At 48.4% G+C, this 17,687-nt stretch overlaps 1 protein-coding gene across 2 annotated transcripts in view; it reads left to right on the forward strand.

The window, feature by feature from the left end:
• The window catches only part of LOC125084066 (histone-arginine methyltransferase CARM1-like), a 278,327-nt gene that overhangs the window by 240,612 nt on the left and 20,028 nt on the right, over window positions 1–17,687 (forward strand). For both annotated transcript variants that reach the window (XM_047701178.1, XM_047701179.1), the window contains exons 8-11: window positions 11,255–11,336; window positions 12,502–12,587; window positions 15,084–15,173; window positions 17,052–17,189. In XM_047701178.1, the coding sequence (XP_047557134.1) occupies window positions 11,255–11,336; window positions 12,502–12,587; window positions 15,084–15,173; window positions 17,052–17,189 (396 nt within the window). The remainder of the gene's footprint in view (window positions 1–11,254; window positions 11,337–12,501; window positions 12,588–15,083; window positions 15,174–17,051; window positions 17,190–17,687) is intronic.

Genomic DNA, 17,687 nt, shown 5'->3' on the forward strand with positions numbered 1-17,687 from the left:
ATGTTTTAAAAAACATATAGTTAACAAAACTCACAGCCTTCACTCTCCTTGTAACTCCCCTTCCTCTATGAAGAGGTTTCTGTGTTAAGCGACTGCATGTGGGCCTTTGGTCACATTGGTGCGGGGAACAGGTGGTTAAAGTGTGCACAGTTTTTATTAGAAGAGGCAGAGAAGTGGAAATGCTGGTGGAGTGGAGGGAGAGGGATGCAAATAATGATGATGATGGTGGTGGTGGTGGCAATTTAGGTATATTCTAAAGAAGGGAGCCAAGAAGCTGAGGGATAACTGGCCAAGTCAGGGCATTAGATATAACCAGTGATCAGTCCTCACCTGACTTTGTCATCAAGGACACTGGGCCTCAGGGACTCCTCACTTCACTCCTAAAGCCTAAACCTGGTTTTCCTCCTTCCTTATCGGCCCCGACCTTGTCTCCTCTGATGATTCTTCCTCATGACCCAAGTCTTCAGTGTTGGATTGATTCCAAGTTGGCTCTTACTGTCTTCCCCTTTTTGTCTCTACTAGCCTCCTGACTGGTCTCATTGCATCTTCTGAGCTGTAAATATTGTCTTTATGCCAGCAACTCCTGTAGGGAGAACTCCAGCCTAGAACTCTCCCTGGAACCATAGACTTCAGGTGTCCAACTAGCTGTTGACAGCTCTACTTGGATGTTGTCTCTTGGACATCGTAAATTCAGCGTGTCCAAAATCAAGCTGCTAATCTTTGTTACCAACCCCTGCTCACCTCTGCAAAACACAAACACAAGCAAAACCAAAAAACCCTGCTTCTACTACAGTCCCACAAGCCTTTCAACTTATTTCCTCTTTTTAAACAGCAACCAGAATGATCTTGATAACGTATATTTCAGATCACAGTCTTCCTCTGCTCAAAACCTCCAGTGGCTTCCCACCTTCTACATCATGAAAGTCGAAGTTCTCACCAGGGGTGATAAGACCCTCCAGGATGTGGTTCCACCCTGCTATCTGTGTGGTGTCATCTCTTCCCACTCCTTTCTCATCCTTTCTGTCCTCACTGGGTGGTCTCCTCCATTCTCCTTGAACCTACTGGGCTGGCTGCCACCTCACAGCCATTCCCTCTACCAGACAGGCAAGTTGGCCCCATGGCTCCCTCTCACCTTCTTCAGGTCGTAGTTCATGTGCCATCTTCCCAGGAGACCCGCTGTCAGGTACAAAATGTCATCTCTTTGCTCCTGGAAGTCTATCCTGCTTCTCACTTCATTTTCTCGTACTCCACTTACCATCATGCCCTGGATTATATGTTTTTACTTATTTATTTAGTTTATTGTCGATCTCCCTCGTGAGACAAGTTCTCTAATAGCGGCTATTGTGTTTTGCACTGTGTCTGCATCATCTAACCTAGCTAATAGGAGTTGTTCAATGGGCTTTTGTTAACTGAAAGATGAATGCATTAACATAAGAATTCTTTACATATGAAGGATGTTAAGACTTTGGTATATTTTCTTCAGAATTTTCAGTTTGCCCTGTAGTCATCTTTGTGATAGTTTTCACCACAAAAAAATTAAAAATATTTCTGTGTTGCTGGATCAACAAAGATTTTCATAGTTTCTAAGGCTAGCATTAACTTCTACTTCTTTCATGTTTTCATTTTTTCCATTTAACACTTAAAAAATTTTATGTTTAACTCTAAAATTCATTGTCATTTAAGTATGTGGTGAGCCCAGAATTTTTTTCCTTCTCAATAACCAGTTATGAGGCTTTCTCAGTAGACAAGAATACCACATTCGATGTTAATACCAGTCACCTACAAAATTAATAATTTCCTTATTTTATTAATATTTCTTGCCCCTGATTAATTATGATTCTGAAAAATGCCTCCAGAGAATAAGGCTCAGTCATGAAGAATCATCATTCCCTCCTGTAAAACTTCCTTAAGTGGCAAGTACTCCTGCCATTATTGAAACTATTTGGCTCCAGGGTTTTAAGCCAACTCCTTTAAATACAACTTCAAATTGATTCTTGTATAAGAGAAACATATACATAGGATCGATTAAGAGGAGCAAGCAAATATTCTCAAGAAGTTTGAGATGGAGCTAGCTTGCCGTATTACCTTTTTTACAGCTCTGCGACACAAAATCGTAGGCAAAATAGGGAGTAGTTAAAAGCTGGATACTTCGGACTCCAGAGCCACACTGAACTGTGCTGAATCCTTGGTTCTGTCCATTACTAACTGTAAAGCCTTAGCCCAGGTAATTCAGTCTCTCTGGGACATGATTTCCCTGTTCCTAAACTAAAGATCCTAATATTCCCTACCTGGGGATGGAGGCCTTCAGAGATGGGGCTTCTGCTTGTTCGTTGCTGCCATGATAGCCCTTTCTTCACAGGCCCAGGTGAGGGTTCTGCCAGAGGCTGAGTGTATCCCGGTTGTGTATTTGGGAACTCAGAAAATAACCTCAGGGTGGATCGGAACCCATCAGATACCTGTGTGATGGACTTGGCCTGGAAGTTTATTTACTAGCTGTCCTCCATAAGCCTTTATTAACCAGAGGCCTTGAATCTCCTTGCATCGATATCGGCTCAGCCTTCCTAGCGACATGTCTCAGATCCTCTGGAGAGAAATTGGAGAACGTGAACCGCACGTGCTTGTGGTGGTACTGCAGCGTGACTTCTCAGAAGCTAGGCCTCCACCTCATCGACCAGTGAGCTCTAGATCCGTAAACTGTGTCTGGAAATCAGACCTGAATGTCGGATGAAGGACCGAACTTTTCGCTGTGACCCCTGACATCATCTGCCTACCAGCCAGCAAATTTGTTGTTGTTGTGATATCATTTGAACACCATCCTCATTAACTATACATCTCTTTGACTTCTCAAAGGACACTAAGATCTATTAACAACCACCGCAGGTCAAGGTGCCCTAACCATCACTCCAGCCTTGCTTCCCAACACTGTAATTATGTCATTCTTGACTCTGACAGTTAATTATTGCTCTCTTGATTCTGGCATCTGAAATTCCATCCCAGCTGTGCTCATTGGGAACACGGTGTGATGGTGGCAGCAGTATTGTCTTTGACCTACTGAGGACGGCCACCCTCAATTCCCAAAGATGGCACTGCTCTCCTACTGGTTCACCCCCTATCACCTTTAGGAATGGAGGGTTTCCTGGGCCTGTCCTGAGAACATAGTCAGGGGAGATGTTCTTATGTCTTAAATGGTAGAGCCTTCTGACTCCTTCCTTACTACCATACTGCAGAAGTCTTGAAATCTCCACTTCATTGACTACAGGCCATCATGATGACCAAGCTACAAAGTGACATCTTAGAGGACTGTTAAGTCTCATATTTTGCTAGAACCCTGAATCCTGTGAGTGCCTATGTTGGTAAATTGTGTCCTATCCTGACTTACATTCTACCCTTCTCAGCCTAACACCCATAACATGCCTTCCTGTGCATATTTCCCTGGTTCTTAGCAGAGAATACTCTCCACCTTGTGCAGTTTCTCAGGTATAGAAGTTGTCCTCACCCAGAATAGGCACTGTACTTCCTGCTCGGGCTGTGCTTGAGTTATCAGCCTGATGGCCATGGAGACTAGTAGCCTGAAAGCAGTGGGCAATAGCGAGGCTGATCTTGAGAAGAACAAAACTATCTTGAAAGAAACAGGCTTTACGAGAGGTGGTTTTATGCAGTCTTTGGGCAGCTCTTCTGCTCACACGAGATGGAGAATTCTGCTTCTGTTGGCTAGAAGTCTTCAGAGGAGTTGGGAAGATGTCTTCAGGATTCTCCACCATGTTCACTCAACTGTCTAGACCCCAGGTCTCAGGGCCCTGCTCTTCTGGTCAGGGCCCTGCTCTTCTGGTCAGGGCCCCATCTGTCAAGGTTGCACCTCTGCAGTTCTACTATTGCTGTTGTTTTACTCTCTTGAGCTTAGCTTGGGCTCCCCAAGAAACTAGGTGTAAGACACAGTTTATAAGCTGCCACTTCACTGAGAAATGTAATCCCAGCAAAACAAGAAGGAGAGGAAATAAGAGTGAGTCAGGGAAGGAGGGAGGGCTAATGTGAAAGTGCATTACCGAGCTCACCACCACATGTTATCAAACACCAAGAAATTACTTGATCCCTCAGGACCATCTCAAGAGGTTGAATGAACTACAAGATAGTGTATACAGAGGATTGGGGAGGTTTACCTACCAGCTGTTTTCTCCCCAATGGTCAGTTTTTCACCCCTCAGCACTAAGGAGCCTGCACTTCGGGGTTGTGCCTGTGTGGACACCAACTGTGTCTCATGGTATCCATGCTCCCCACCACAAGTCAACAAGAATGCTCTGGGGCAGAAGTGGGAAGACACACGGCACAGGCCTGAGGTGAGGCACTGTTGGGTTATGGCCATGAGGGGTCACATGAGCCCACACTGTGGCATAGCAGGTCAGAACATATGACTGTGGATTCCAGAGAGAGGTAAGACTGAGAGGATCTGAGGTGGCCCTTAAAACATGATGTACCACTTAAGGGACCAAAAGATGCTTTATAAAGAATTGTGAGTGGATGGTAGGCATCCATCATGCTTGACAACCTTCGTGCCAATTGAGTGATATGAGGGATGCCCCTGGTGGATGTCCTGGAGTCATTTGTTATTTGTGGAAATCGGAAGTCCGCGCTTGCAAAGGATGAGGTAGATGAATGCGAGAATTCTGCCGTGGGCAACGCGAGCTCCCTTCCTGCACCTTTTCCACTCTCGAGTCTACAGGGTGCCTTACTGACCATGCTGTGCTGAGAAACACATTATTTTTAAGGAAATCCTTCCAACTGAGTGGACAAACTGCTAAATCTACTGTGAAGGTAATGGATGGCTTGTTCCCAGGCCAATTCCACCCCCAAACTGAAATTTCTACTAAAGGTTCTTTTGGCATAGCTAGAGTTTCAGGCCTTCTGGTCTTTCCCAAAAATATATTTGGCCCTGATAATCACTGGTACACAGAAACACCATGTGGACCAAATAGGAACATTTCAGTTTGCAACGTGATGTGACCGAATTTCCGTGGGAACCCAAGTATATGGCACAGACTATCAGAGAGAAGGAACTTTTGAAAGAAAACTACCATGACCAGTGCAGTCACATTTGGATTTTCCTGTGCCTTGTCCTTGTTTCATTTGTATCTTCGTGGTGGCTCGCAAGAGCATCTCATTTCAGCCACTAGTGTTTATTCTTGACATTCTCTCTGCCTCTCATTTTATATCTGAGGCTCTTGAACCCATCTAGCTTTTGTTCATAGAAGAAACAATTTCTATATTCATCTTCTTTGTAACCTACGTCAGACTCCTAGTTCTTCCATACCATTCCATCCCTGGGCTTGTACACATCCAGACCTTTATTTTTTTTTTTCTTTAACCATGTGGTCCCTATTTCAGTGTTACAGATATAGTACAAGTGTCCCAGTTAGAAGGAGTTCAAGTGCAATGCCAAGGTTGCACACTGGGCTCAGGAAATTAACAGGGAGGTTTGAATGGAGAAGACGACTCCAGTATGCTCTTGGATGAGTCTGATACTCACTCTTCCAATGGGCAAAGGTGCCTTTGTGAAGGTGTCTGATCTTTAAATGAGGTGAATTCCTCTTTCCATCCATTCACTGGAGTTCAAGCAGGCAAGTTACAGGCTTAGAAGAAACTAAAATCTGTGGTGGGAATAGGATCATTTTAGTAGTTCTCCACTTTGCACTAAGGGAGAATCTACTTTTAAGTTCATGGAAAGGATTCAGGACTATAGCTAAAAACAGAAAGGGGAGCTGTGCAAGCTTGGGAGTGTCTATTGCAAACCAAGTGCTTATCCTTCATGCCAAGTCTCAACAAAAACTGTTTTTAACTGCATCTGTCCAGTGTTTACAAACTGGCTTTTGTTCAAAGAATAAGCTTCGGTTTCTATATTCATCTTTTTAGTAACCTCTGTCAGACTCACAGCTCTTCCATAATTTCTGCTCCTGAGCCCATATGCTGCAAATCCAGACGTATGAATTCATAGCTCTAGAGCCAGTTCTTTGCAGCTGTTTGAGCAAAACTCTTACAGTTGACTCTCACTGGGTCAGATGCCAAACCCTGAGTTCACTGCCATGGTCTTAAGATGCTCTGATTGACTTGGACTGAGCCACATGAGAATCTCTAGAGATAAGACTACCCAAGCTGCAAGGACTGAGAGTGGGGGAGAAGTGCCCCCCAGAAGAGAATCTAGTGCTGTTACCAGAAGAAGAGCAACAAACAACAGATATTTTCCTCATCGTCTTGCCACAGGTCCGGTTGTTACACAAATAATGTCTAGATTTACACGGGAACGCCCAGGGATGTGTCACAGGTTCCTTTATAGAATCATAGGCTTTCCCTTACTTCTTTTTTTTTTAAAGATTTTATTTATTTATTTGACAGACAAGTAGGCAGAGAGGCAGGCAGAGACAGAGAGAGGAGGGAGCAGGCTCCCTGCTGAGCAGAGAGCCCAAAGCGGGGCTCAATCCCAGGATCCTGGGATCATGACCTGAGCCGAAGGCAGAGGCTTTAACCCACAGAGCCATCCAGGTGCCCTTTCCCTTACTTCTTACGAAAGATGCACCATCTGAAGCTTCATTTCTTTTAAGGACTGTGTGCTTCTTTCCCCCTCTTTTTTCATAGTAAAACAAAATTTTTAATACAAAAAGTATAGAAATATATCACATATAAAATATATGCCATATTACTTTGCTCGAGTTTAAACCCAGAAAACCAGAGACATGATGAGCTGAGCATCTACACAGAGGTATGTCTGCATTCTGCTGATGGAGAAAATTGTTGCAACCAAGCCTCAAGTCCTGGTATTTATAAGGCATGTGTAAGAAATTAAAAAGATACCATTTGTTCCTAGACATGCATCCTTCTCCTATGAGGCTCCCCACCAGGCCATTCCAGCCCCCTTTAGGCTGCATCCTCAGTACCACATGTGTCTTAAGTGACATTCCTGGATCCCTGTATCTGTTTTCTAGTTCTCATGGCTTCTGTGCCTCTCTTCGGGTGGGCACACCCTGGGTTGTCAATTCTGGTAAAGTGTAGGACATTAAGGCACAAAAACACTTGCTTGTCAAACATTAGAATGGAGTTTTTCCTTCTCCTTATCTTCTCCCCCTCCCTGCCATTTCTTTCATCCTTCCTTCCCTCATTCCTTCCTTCCTTCTTGTTTTCCCTTTCTTCTCTTTTTTTTTTTTTTAAAGCTTCTTAGTGGAGAGAAGTGGGGTTTTGGTTAGGATAGAATGAGGATGCAAAGATTTTTATTAAAGTAAGACTTGTGAGTTGTTCTATGAGATCACACGTTCATATTAGCAAAGAAAGGGCTTGTGTTGCAGAAGCTCCCGTCTGTGAAGGCTGAAGGCCAAGGCTAACATCTCTAAGAGAACAAGGGCTGTACCACCATTCTTCTAAGGCAGATCCAGGAGGCTGGTGGGGAGAGCTGTGTGAAGGAGGAAGAAGGACAGAAGGTCAGGATGAGCTGGAGAAGAGCCAAGGACAAAGGAGGCCACAGAAGGAGCTTCCGTTGGATGCTTCTCCAAGCTGAACTCTGTGTAGAACTTGGAGAAGTTAGTGTCACAGTAAAGGGTTTGCCTCTTTCTCTGCACTCTGGTTGTGTTCAGGCATAGCTAATAGTACAATTACTTTCCTTCTGGGCTATATTTGCGGAACTTTCCAGATGTCACATAGATTATGGTCGACAGGGAGGGGAAGGGGGGGACAGCTGGAAATGTGAAGTCAAGACCAAAAACCACACATAGTCTCCACCTTATGGACTCATTAAGAGGCCATAAGTTAACCTGGAAAATAAAACCCATGTAAGAAGAAAACAATGGAAATCATCCACAGCTTCCAAGTCGACAGATTCGTTTCCTGATTCGCCACCCAGTGATGGTGGGTGGTAAGGAGACCCACAGAGATGCAGTCCCTACATTTTGTGATGCATTTCAGAAGGAGATTTGAGATTTCTAAGAACTGGAAAGATGGCCCAGCCAGAAAGTTCTGAAAACCCAGGCAGGGGGCTCTTGGCCCACAGCTCTGCCTGCCCTGGGCACGGTGCCCGTGTGACTGATCACGGCTGCTGGGTTTTCACGGGCACCAAGCACATAAGGAAAAGGGCACAGATTTGGTCCCTGCAGTTGTATCCAAGGCCTGGAGAGCAGTTTGCAGCCTTGGGCACTGCCAGGTACTGGGCTGTGTCAGCCCTTGGGGACTGTCTTTCGCTAGCTGGCGAGGATTGTAGGACGGGTGACTGTCGTGTTCAGCCTTGGGTGCACATGAGAATCACCGGGTCAGCTTTTGGCAACGAGCAGGAGGGTTACACATCTGTATCATATGAACCACAATTGGACGGATGCGTTTCAAAAGCTTCCCAGGGGATTCTGAAGGATGGACAGGGATGACTCTTTCCAGGCTTTCTGGGGAATTCTCTGTCTCTGCCTCTGTCCCTTCCCTCCCCTTTCTATTCCCCTCAGCCACTCTTCCCTTCCCCCTCCTCCTTCCCTCTATTAAAAACTATTGTGACGATGACTTATTTCTCCAAACACCTTGATTCTCCTTCTAAATACTGAAAACGTACTTTCAACTTTCAGGGATCTGTTTCCAAATATTCTCTAGGCATATAGGAGCCTGGTTCTCAGTATGTGTATTCATAAAATGACAGCTTCACCTGTGGGCCAGGCTGGCTGGGGCCCTTGGTGGGAGGAGATTAAGAAACAAGGAATGAGGGGCACCTGGGTGGCTCAGTCAGTTAAGTGTTAAGCACCTGCTGAGGTCCAACCTGAGATCCCGCCCTGCATCGGGCTCCCTGCTCATCCCGTCGTCTGCTTTTCCCCCTGCCACTCCCCCCTACAACCATGCACAAACACACACACACTCTCTCTCTCTCTCTCTCTCTCTCAGAAATAAAATCTTAAAAAAAAAAGTAATGGAACTAAAGAAACTTAGGGTCATGATTTTCCATTTCTCCATTATCCTCATTGGCCTCGACCCACTCATAGGCCTGTGAAGGACACCAAGTCCTCAGTTCCTTCATAAAGAGAGGTCGATGACAGCTGGAGGGGTGACATTTAGCCCTCACAACACACCAGCCCTGTACTAAATATACACAGATGAGTAAGAAGACACTTCCACTTTTTGGAAAAGATGTTATTTATTTTGAGAGACGGAGTATGTAATAGTGGGGAGAGGCAGAGGCAGAAGGAGAGGGAGAAGCAGATGCTCCATGGAGCAGGGAGCCCAACTTGGGACTCGATCCCAGGACCCTAGGACATGACCTCAGCTGATCAGAGCTTTGCCAACTGAGCCCCCCCATCCGTGCCCCTAGAAAATACTTTCACTTTTAAGTGGGTTAAACTTAAATATTTTACTGTAGTACATGTTTTAAAGCTTGTGAATGGGACTGTTTGAGCTGAGTCTCAGAGATGGGGTAGGAATTAACGGGGCGAGAGGGAAAGGGTCCTTCTGGGCAGAAGGGAGAGCAGGCAGAGGCTCGGCGGTGAGAGAAGCACGCGCCCTGCGGGGTCTGCGGGTCGCCTAGTGGGCTTGCTTTTCACTCGCAGGCTGAGAACTAGCCGTCGACTGAACGGTATCAGGCCTCCCTGCCTCCTCTGATTTTGGATTTAGAACCTGGCTTTGGGTGGTCTTTCCATCCAAATTGAGCTGCACCACAAATTTAAATTTTGTATGTTTATTCTTTGAGTGGTGGTGGTTTTCCTCTCTTCCCTGCCGGTTGGCAGTCACGGGACTGGGAGAGGATGGGGAAGGAGGAAGTGAATCCCACCTGATTCATAGGCTCGACAACACACGCGTGCACACGCGCGCATACACACGCACACACATAGGGACACACATAGGGGAAGCTGCTTTTCCGGCTCAGGATAAAGACTTGCTAGTGATAAGTTCTCCAAGGCTCCTCTCTGGAATTGGGCCTGGGAATTCGAATTTTTTCTTAAGATTTTATTTATTTATTAGACAGAGATTACAAGTAGGCAGAGAGGCAGGCAAAGAGAGAGAGGGAGAAGCAGGCTCCCTGCTGAGCAGAGAGCCCAATTCGGGCACTATCCCAGGACCCTGGGATCACGGCCTGAGCTGAAGACAGAGGGTTTAACCCACTGAGCCACCCACGCGCCCCAGGGAATTCGAATTTTTAAAAGTCCACCCCCCACCCAGTCCTCCCACAGCACAGTCAAGACTGGAACCACTGCCCTGGTGCCCAGTGCTGACCCGAGAAAGCGACATTCCGAGGATCACAGCCAACTTAGACGGTGCTAACAAAATGCCATGACTGACTCACAGGTCCTTGTATTAACTCCCTTAACCCCTGTCTAGCCCTGCAGAGGGAGCGCCTGATTGTTCCCATTTCAGACACTGGGAACCAGGCACAGGGTTCAGGTGCCTTGTGCGGGGCCCAGAGTCGACCACTGGCAGAGCCCGAGTAAAGCTTGTCTTAGTCCTCGCCCGAGCTCTCTCCTCTTGAGTGGAGCCACTAGTCGCGCAGACACAGAGCAGTGCTGTGGCCCCCACACGGTCTGAGCGGGAACATGAGGGACATGAAGGTAAGACATGGCCAGTGGTGTGGCCGTATCGGCTTCGCATCTGGCCCCCAGCAGGCAGGAAGTGAGGGTTAGACTGTTAAGGGTTCTGTGGTCCGAATGTCACTGACCCTAGGTGTGAGAAGACCCATGTGCCACGGACTGTGATGAGCAGGCTCCAGGTCACACAGGACCGTGGCTCTCAGCTGCCACAACCAATGCCATCGGGAAGTCGCAGGCCTATGGCTAGGAGAACTGAAAAGAGAAATCTATTTACTGAAATGGCAGGAACGTGGAGGGACTTTAGAGATGGAAAGTCGAGCTCAGGGCTGGATAATGAGAGGGTCGGGGAATTGTATTTCAGAATGCAGACAGCATGTCCCGGAACAAGCAGCCACCTTGGGGCATGAAGTCAAGGGTGGGAAGGTGGGAACCCAAAGGATTTCGTACCCACAGACAGCCTCTGTAAGCTTTCCATGGGTGTTGTCCTGCACCTCAGCTACCCCCCACCCCGACCCCACCGCAGGTCAAGTACAAGTCCGCAGAGTCGCCAGAGAGCATTTCCTCCTCTGCCACTCGTTCTAGACCAGTTTCCCTTCACTGGCTTGCACATGTGCTCGCGGCCACGTTTGAGGACCTCTGAGGCAGCCTCCCAGCACGTCCCAGATGTAAGGGCTGGGGGCTCTGGCCAGGGCCAAGGTGCATGTGATTCTCTGTGCTCCCTCTTTCAGGTACCAGCACTGCTTCTATGGGGTCAACCTGTCCAGCCTCCGGGGGGCTGCAGTGGATGAGTATTTCAGGCAGCCGATAGTCGTAAGTGGCTCTCATGGCGGGCTCTCCCCCACGTGTTTTTCTGGACTCCATCGCTCACTTGCTCCCGTCACCGAAAAAAAGAAAGAGCTCCTCGGAACACTATGTTCTCAAGTCTTCCAGCTCTCATCTTCCAGTCAATTAAGAAAGTTCTCAGAGAATGATGCTGTCACAAGCAAGGAGATTTTCTGACTGCCTCTCAACAAGTCACTTCTGATTCCCCCACCGCCCTGACTCACCCCATGTCCACACTGAGCCCTCACACTCGTTCAATAATTCATATCTTCCCATTGATTCTGGTGGCCCGAGGCCTAATAGAAGAGGCAGCTTTGTAAAATAAATAACTTAGAACAGGAGCATTGCTGTCAAACAGATCGGGGTTTCCATCGTGGTCCCCTCTAACTGTGTGACCTTGGACAGTAATAATTTGGCATTACCCAAAACTGGCTTAATACTGGCCCTCAAACCTGCAGAGCCTGGAACTTGTGACCCACTGCTGGGGTTCGGGCAGTGTCACCCGAATCTGATTTCTCTATCCTGAAAATTTATCTCCGTTGCTTCTAATTTATCTCCCTTCCCAGACAGGGTCTCCCCTCCTGGTAGCAAGATGGCTTCAGGAACTCCTGCCTCAGATTTGTACAGCACTTAAGTCCCACAGGAGAGCCAGCTTTTCTCTAATAACTCGGGCCAAAGCCCCCGAATTAGTTTAGCTAGAGCCTGAGTGTCCTCCCTCGGGTTGGGTTCCTGCCTGTGAAACCATCTTCAGGGGAAAAGTCACGCACTGATTGGCCAAGCTAGGGTCACCGGCCATACAGGGAGCTGAAGGAGGGCTGAGTTTTTATGGAACTTCTTAGAATATGGTGAAGGGATAAAGTCTGGATGGTTGAAAACACACCAAACACCTGCTTCAGAAGCATTGGAGGACTGGATGACACAACGTTAGCATTAGGAAAAGCATGAAGTACGCCACGCTTGCATAGTAAGCCCGGAATAAACACTAGTCGTCATTATGGACCTTATTCTCATTAAGCTCATGCCTTCCAAATCCTAACCCATGTTGACTTGAAATTTTGGGAGGAAAGCCAGCCCACAGTTTTGCTGGGGTTCCGTTTGTCCTGATAGAAAGGTAACTTTTCTGCTGCTTCTCCCCCATCCCCCACCCTGCCAGGACACATTCGACATCAGGATTTTGATGGCTCGGACAGTCAAATACACAGTCAACTTCATGGACGCCGAAGAGGCAGATCTCCACAGGTTCGTAAATAGCAGTGTGGCTCTTGGCTTTTACACTCTCCACCTCGCTCATCCCCAAACTGTAGCGTAGGGTTTTGCCACTCACGCAGGGGAGAGACCTGAGGTGGGAGTCTCACCCGGAACGCTGCAGCGGTGCTAGTCGCATTTTACCGCCAAACAAGGATGGTGAAGCTTCTTCCGTAGGATTGGTTTAAGAGTTGTGTGTGTAACGTGAATAGCAATAGCTTGTGCTTCTGCAGTCAGTTGGCGTTCTGAGCCCTTTACACATACCGACTCACTGTGTCCTCCCAACAGTACTCTGCGTACAGTACCGTGGTGACCTCCGTCTTACGGAGGACAGGTGCAAGGCAGAGTGGAACAGTAGGTTGTGCAAGGTCACAGAATGATGGAGGATGTGAGACTGTTCCAAAGGCTCCAGAGTCCTGGCTGCTGAAGTCCTCACCTGGGCCAGGAACATTCAAGAAGCAGAGCTACAGCTTGCTGAGTGCTTGCCTACCTGAGTGCAGTGCTAGGTGTTTCGCAGGCACGAGCTCATTTTCAAAGACAGCACTCAGTAAATGTTCATGTTTGTCTCCTTCCCTCCATCGGAAGAGACTCTGAAATGAGAACCCATTCTGCAGATCGTGATAGGAACCCGCCAGGCATGACCTTTCACTAGTATTTTGCCTTTTTTCCTTGAGAAGACCGGTGTGCCAGTATTTTTTTTTTTCCTGGGTATGTAGCTAAAGACCCAGCCAGGCTGTCATTTTGCCCGGGCTTCTGAGGAAGTAAGGGCCAGACTTTAGCAGGTGCCACTGGGCAGCTTAGACCACCATCTGTCTGCAGATCACAACGGGCGCAGGGGCTGTCCTAGTCGGGGCAGGCTAGAACCCGCTGCTGTCCTCGGAAACCACATCCGTGGCTTAGACCGCAGGAGTCGTCCTCCCCAATGCTGTCCGTGCACGGGGCACAGCTGTGGCTCTGTGTGGCGTCACCCACCCTCGCCCACCAGCCTCCATCCAGAGCGTCGCTCCTCACTTAGTCAAAAAGAAAGATTCGTGGCCACGTATGTCCTGGCAGTAAGAGCTTCTGCCCAGAAACAACTCAGCTCGCTTCTGTTCACGCTGACTTGGTCGAAGGCCGTCACGTGCTGTGCCTGAGCCCGGCTCAGTGGGTCAGTGTCTTCCTCCTGTGCGCTCCGCTCGAGGACTGGCGTTTGGGAGCAACTCTGGTGACTCCCATGGGCCCAGACAAAATTGGCTTCCGTTGGCTTTAGGTGCTGCTCGGGGCCACCTCCTGAGTCCAGGGAAGTTTGAGGTCTGTGTCGGCTTTCCGTTCTCCATTTGCGTGTGTGGTTTCGACAGATGCTTACTGAGACCTCGCCAGGGACCAGGTACAGTGCCGGTGCTTACACGGGCTCGGAAAGTAACTTCCAAAAGTCTGCACTTGAAGAGCTCAGTCTACTTAGGGGAATGCCCTCCCCCCAAAAGGAGGAAATGATGGCAGTGCAATACCAAACAATTCAGTGGGATCAGCACAATGGAAAACTCTAGAAGCGCTCCGACGGCCGCAGGGTGGAAGAAGTTAGGGCTTCGCAGGCACCATACGTGCAAAGAAGGTATGACCTCCTTCGAAAATCCTTAGAGCACTCACTAACCCAAGTCTCCCTCAGCAAGGGATGAATAAGACCATCTTGTAATTGTGAAACTCTGTGGAGTCCCCAGAGCGCTCTCCTATGTTGTCCCCTGCCCGACACGCATGAGAACCTCGCAAGGGAGGTGGGAGGTTTTGTCACCCATTGACAGGGGACAAAACTGAGAGAGGATTTAAGTGACTTTCCAAGTTAGCATCTACCCTTTGTGTTATCTTTTCCACTCTTCCTTCTATTCCCCCTCATCCCGCATGTGGTAGAAACCACAGCCATGTCTGCGTGACGTTTGCTGTGGCCCTGTGCGAGGTTCAGTGACCTCCCTGAAAAATAAATGAACTGTGACAGTGGCCTTTATAGCTGGATGCGGCCCCCTGTGATCTGCTTCATTTTTTTAGCAGCCGGCCGGCCTTTCCCATCTGAGTAGCAGCACAAGGGAGCTGCCTCGCTTGGCGCTCTGACGTCTGGAAGGACGGGTGTCACCTGGGCCTCGTCCTCCTCTCCGGGGCTCACACGCCACTCTGGATGTCGCCTTCCCCCCGGGGAGTCCTGGGTTGCCCAGCGTGGTGATGGAATTCTTGCCAAATTTTGTCAAGAAACCACACTGTCACTACATCAAAAAATTAGTGATGTACTGTATGGTGACGACCATAATATTAAAAAAAAGAAGAAGAAGGAGGAGCCACATTGTCAAATGCGTAATCACGCACGGAGAGAACCCTGCTTCCCAAGCTGGAGTGCTTAAGAGAGAAAGAAAAGAGCCTGGGAATGTTCTGGTTGATCGCTCAAATGTATCTCGTATGCCTGTCAACAGCGACAAAATAATTCCAAGTGTTTCCGCACTCTCTCTCTCTTTTCTTTCCTTGCAGAGTAGAAATCCCCTTTGTGTTTCAGCTGACACAGTCTGGCCTCATCCATGGCCTGGCGTTCTGGTTCGACGTGGCCTTTGTGGGATCTCTGTAGGTATCACCCCCTTCCACGCCTGCTTGGGCCCCGTGCCGTTCCCCACCATGTGTGATTGTGACTCCAAGGTGTTCTAAAGTGAATTTCAACCACCATAACACTCATTTCTCTAGTTTCAAGAGTTTCAAAGCACTGATGCAAACAGAACTTTCAGATTTTAGGGCCAAGTCGAAATGAGACCGTTTTCCTCAGTGTCCTTTCGGCCCTGGCTAAAATCCTGGGAAACCTCCGAGGACAATCGGATTGGGATTTGAAGGAAGGACAGAGGGTCCGGGCTTTATCATCCCTCTTGGTCTTTCCCAGAATAAGTGGTGGGAAGGACCCCAGGCACCCGCCTTGGCTTTCTCTCTCACCATCCTGGTTCCAGAACAGCCTGTGTCCAGGTGCAGCCAGACTCAGGCCTTCCCCTCTCTGGTTCGCACCGTCAGCTCCATAGGCTAGAACCCTTCCTTAGTGACCAGGCAGGCATGGACGGCTAACACTAACAGCCTCGGCAGGTGACATCTCCATCGTGTACTCCTTCCCGCTCCTGAAAAGATCCGAAACCCTAAGGGAAGAGAGGAGACAGACCACCTCCAAGTTGATTCTCAGTGTCTGGCATTTCTCGTTGGGGCTGCACTATCCCCGGGACCCCCCAAATCTATGCTCTCCTCCGGACTCCCCCTGCTCCCTTGCCAGGCTTTCTCGTGTTCTCTGATGAGTGAAGACAGTTGCTCTGGGTCACATGACCAGGCAAACGGCAAACCCGCAGCACACTCTCCTCTACTCCGTGTAAAAGCATGCAGGCTCACCATTTCATCTGCAAAGAGAGAAGGGCTCGTGGGTCTGTGATAAAGCTCAGGGAGATTGGGGGGCTCAGGGGGAGGGGATCCCTAGCAGCCTCATCTGGGCTGACAATCAGAAAGAAAAGGATGTATGAGTCATTCCTGCAGCACAGAAGCATATTTGTCCAAGGGAATCCACGCATTTATGTCTCTGACTTTCCCCCAGTGAATTTGTTCCTGCGGGAGCAAGGGAGATAAGCTAGACGTGGCCTGCTCCAAGGGGAGAACTTCTTTGAAGTTAAACGCTTTATCCTAAAAAGCTTTCAAAAATTTGCATTCTACTCTAATATTCTCTGAGTATATTTTGATCTAGAAGTGGTTTATGTTACTTAGCAGCTAAATTTTATCAGATATCCCTCCAAAATCTTCAAGTCAAAATGGACCTTTCCTCCGTCCAAGCCAGAGACACAACCTGAGACCAGGACAGGTGACCTTGGTGTTGGAGGCCCAGTCAGATGTTCTCACCTCTTCACATAAAAGGAAGAATGTCCATTTAAACACTTTCACACACATACACATGCAGGAAGTCTGAGCTGGAAGGAGTGTAAAGACCATCTGCCCAGGAGCTTTTCTGGCTTCCAGAAGCCTCATCAGGTTCTCTGAACAGGTTGGCATGAGACAGTTAGGAGACCAGCTCCAGACTGCTCACCCTGACAGATGCTTTTCAAACAAATCATTTCCCAGTTGAACTCTGTTACTTGTTGGGCTTCTAGTGAACCTTGATGCAGAAGTAGAGATTGATAGAGTGGCCAAGTGCACGGCTTTGAACCTGGCTCTCCAGCTGTCCTCTGTGTGGCATTGGGAAAGTCCTTTAACTTCTCTGGGCTAACCTCATTGAGCTGTTGTAAAGACTTAGAGTGATAATACACACAAAGCTCTTGGTCCAGTGCCTGGCTCATGGTAATGACCTAAACTGAGCTATCCTTATCTTCAAAGGATCCCATGAGTCTAAAACCTTGGAAGACCAACTCTCAACCCAAGTCCCCAGGGCAGCCCATTAAATTTGAGCCTGGGTTGTAAATGTCTCTTCACTCTTTTCTTGCCCCACAGGGTAACTGTTTGGCTGTCAACAGCCCCAACTGAGCCTCTGACCCATTGGTATCAGGTGCGGTGCCTTCTTCACACTCCTCTCTTTGCCAAAGAAGGAGAGACCCTCTCGGGGAAAGTGCTTTTTGTAGCCAACAGACGGTAAGCAGGAGCATCCCGACGGGAGACCACCTCTGCGTGCTGCTCACTGATGGGGAAGGGGGTGCAGGAGGTGGGAGCCTTTCCAGCACCTAGAAGTGTGCGCGGCATGGTTTACCAAAGCCTGGCTGCCTTTGCCAGGTGCTCTCAGCTTCGGGGCTCAGGGCGGCAGGGATGGGGAGCTTGGGCTAACTCAAGGGCAGTGTTCTCCAGCTGACTGCAGAGGAAGGAAGGGCATCCGTCTGCTCATGGGAGTGCTTACCAAAGGCTGGAATTATCAAGTGCTTTAAATCCCATGTCAGCTTCCTGGCCTTCCTTGCAGCTAGCCACACACCCCCAAATTTAGCGCAGCAACATCGATCTGTACCCAGGGGACAAGCACGGCAGGGACGGCGCAGCCTGTGTCAGCCAGGACTGGCGGCTTCCCTCTGATAATGGGTTTCCTGAGGCCTTGGAAGTGATTAGTTTGATTTATCTCATTTTTTAAATGCTCTGTTTTCT

Source organism: Lutra lutra, chromosome 13 (assembly GCF_902655055.1).
Source record: "Lutra lutra chromosome 13, mLutLut1.2, whole genome shotgun sequence".
Taxonomy (NCBI): Eukaryota; Metazoa; Chordata; class Mammalia; order Carnivora; family Mustelidae; genus Lutra; species Lutra lutra.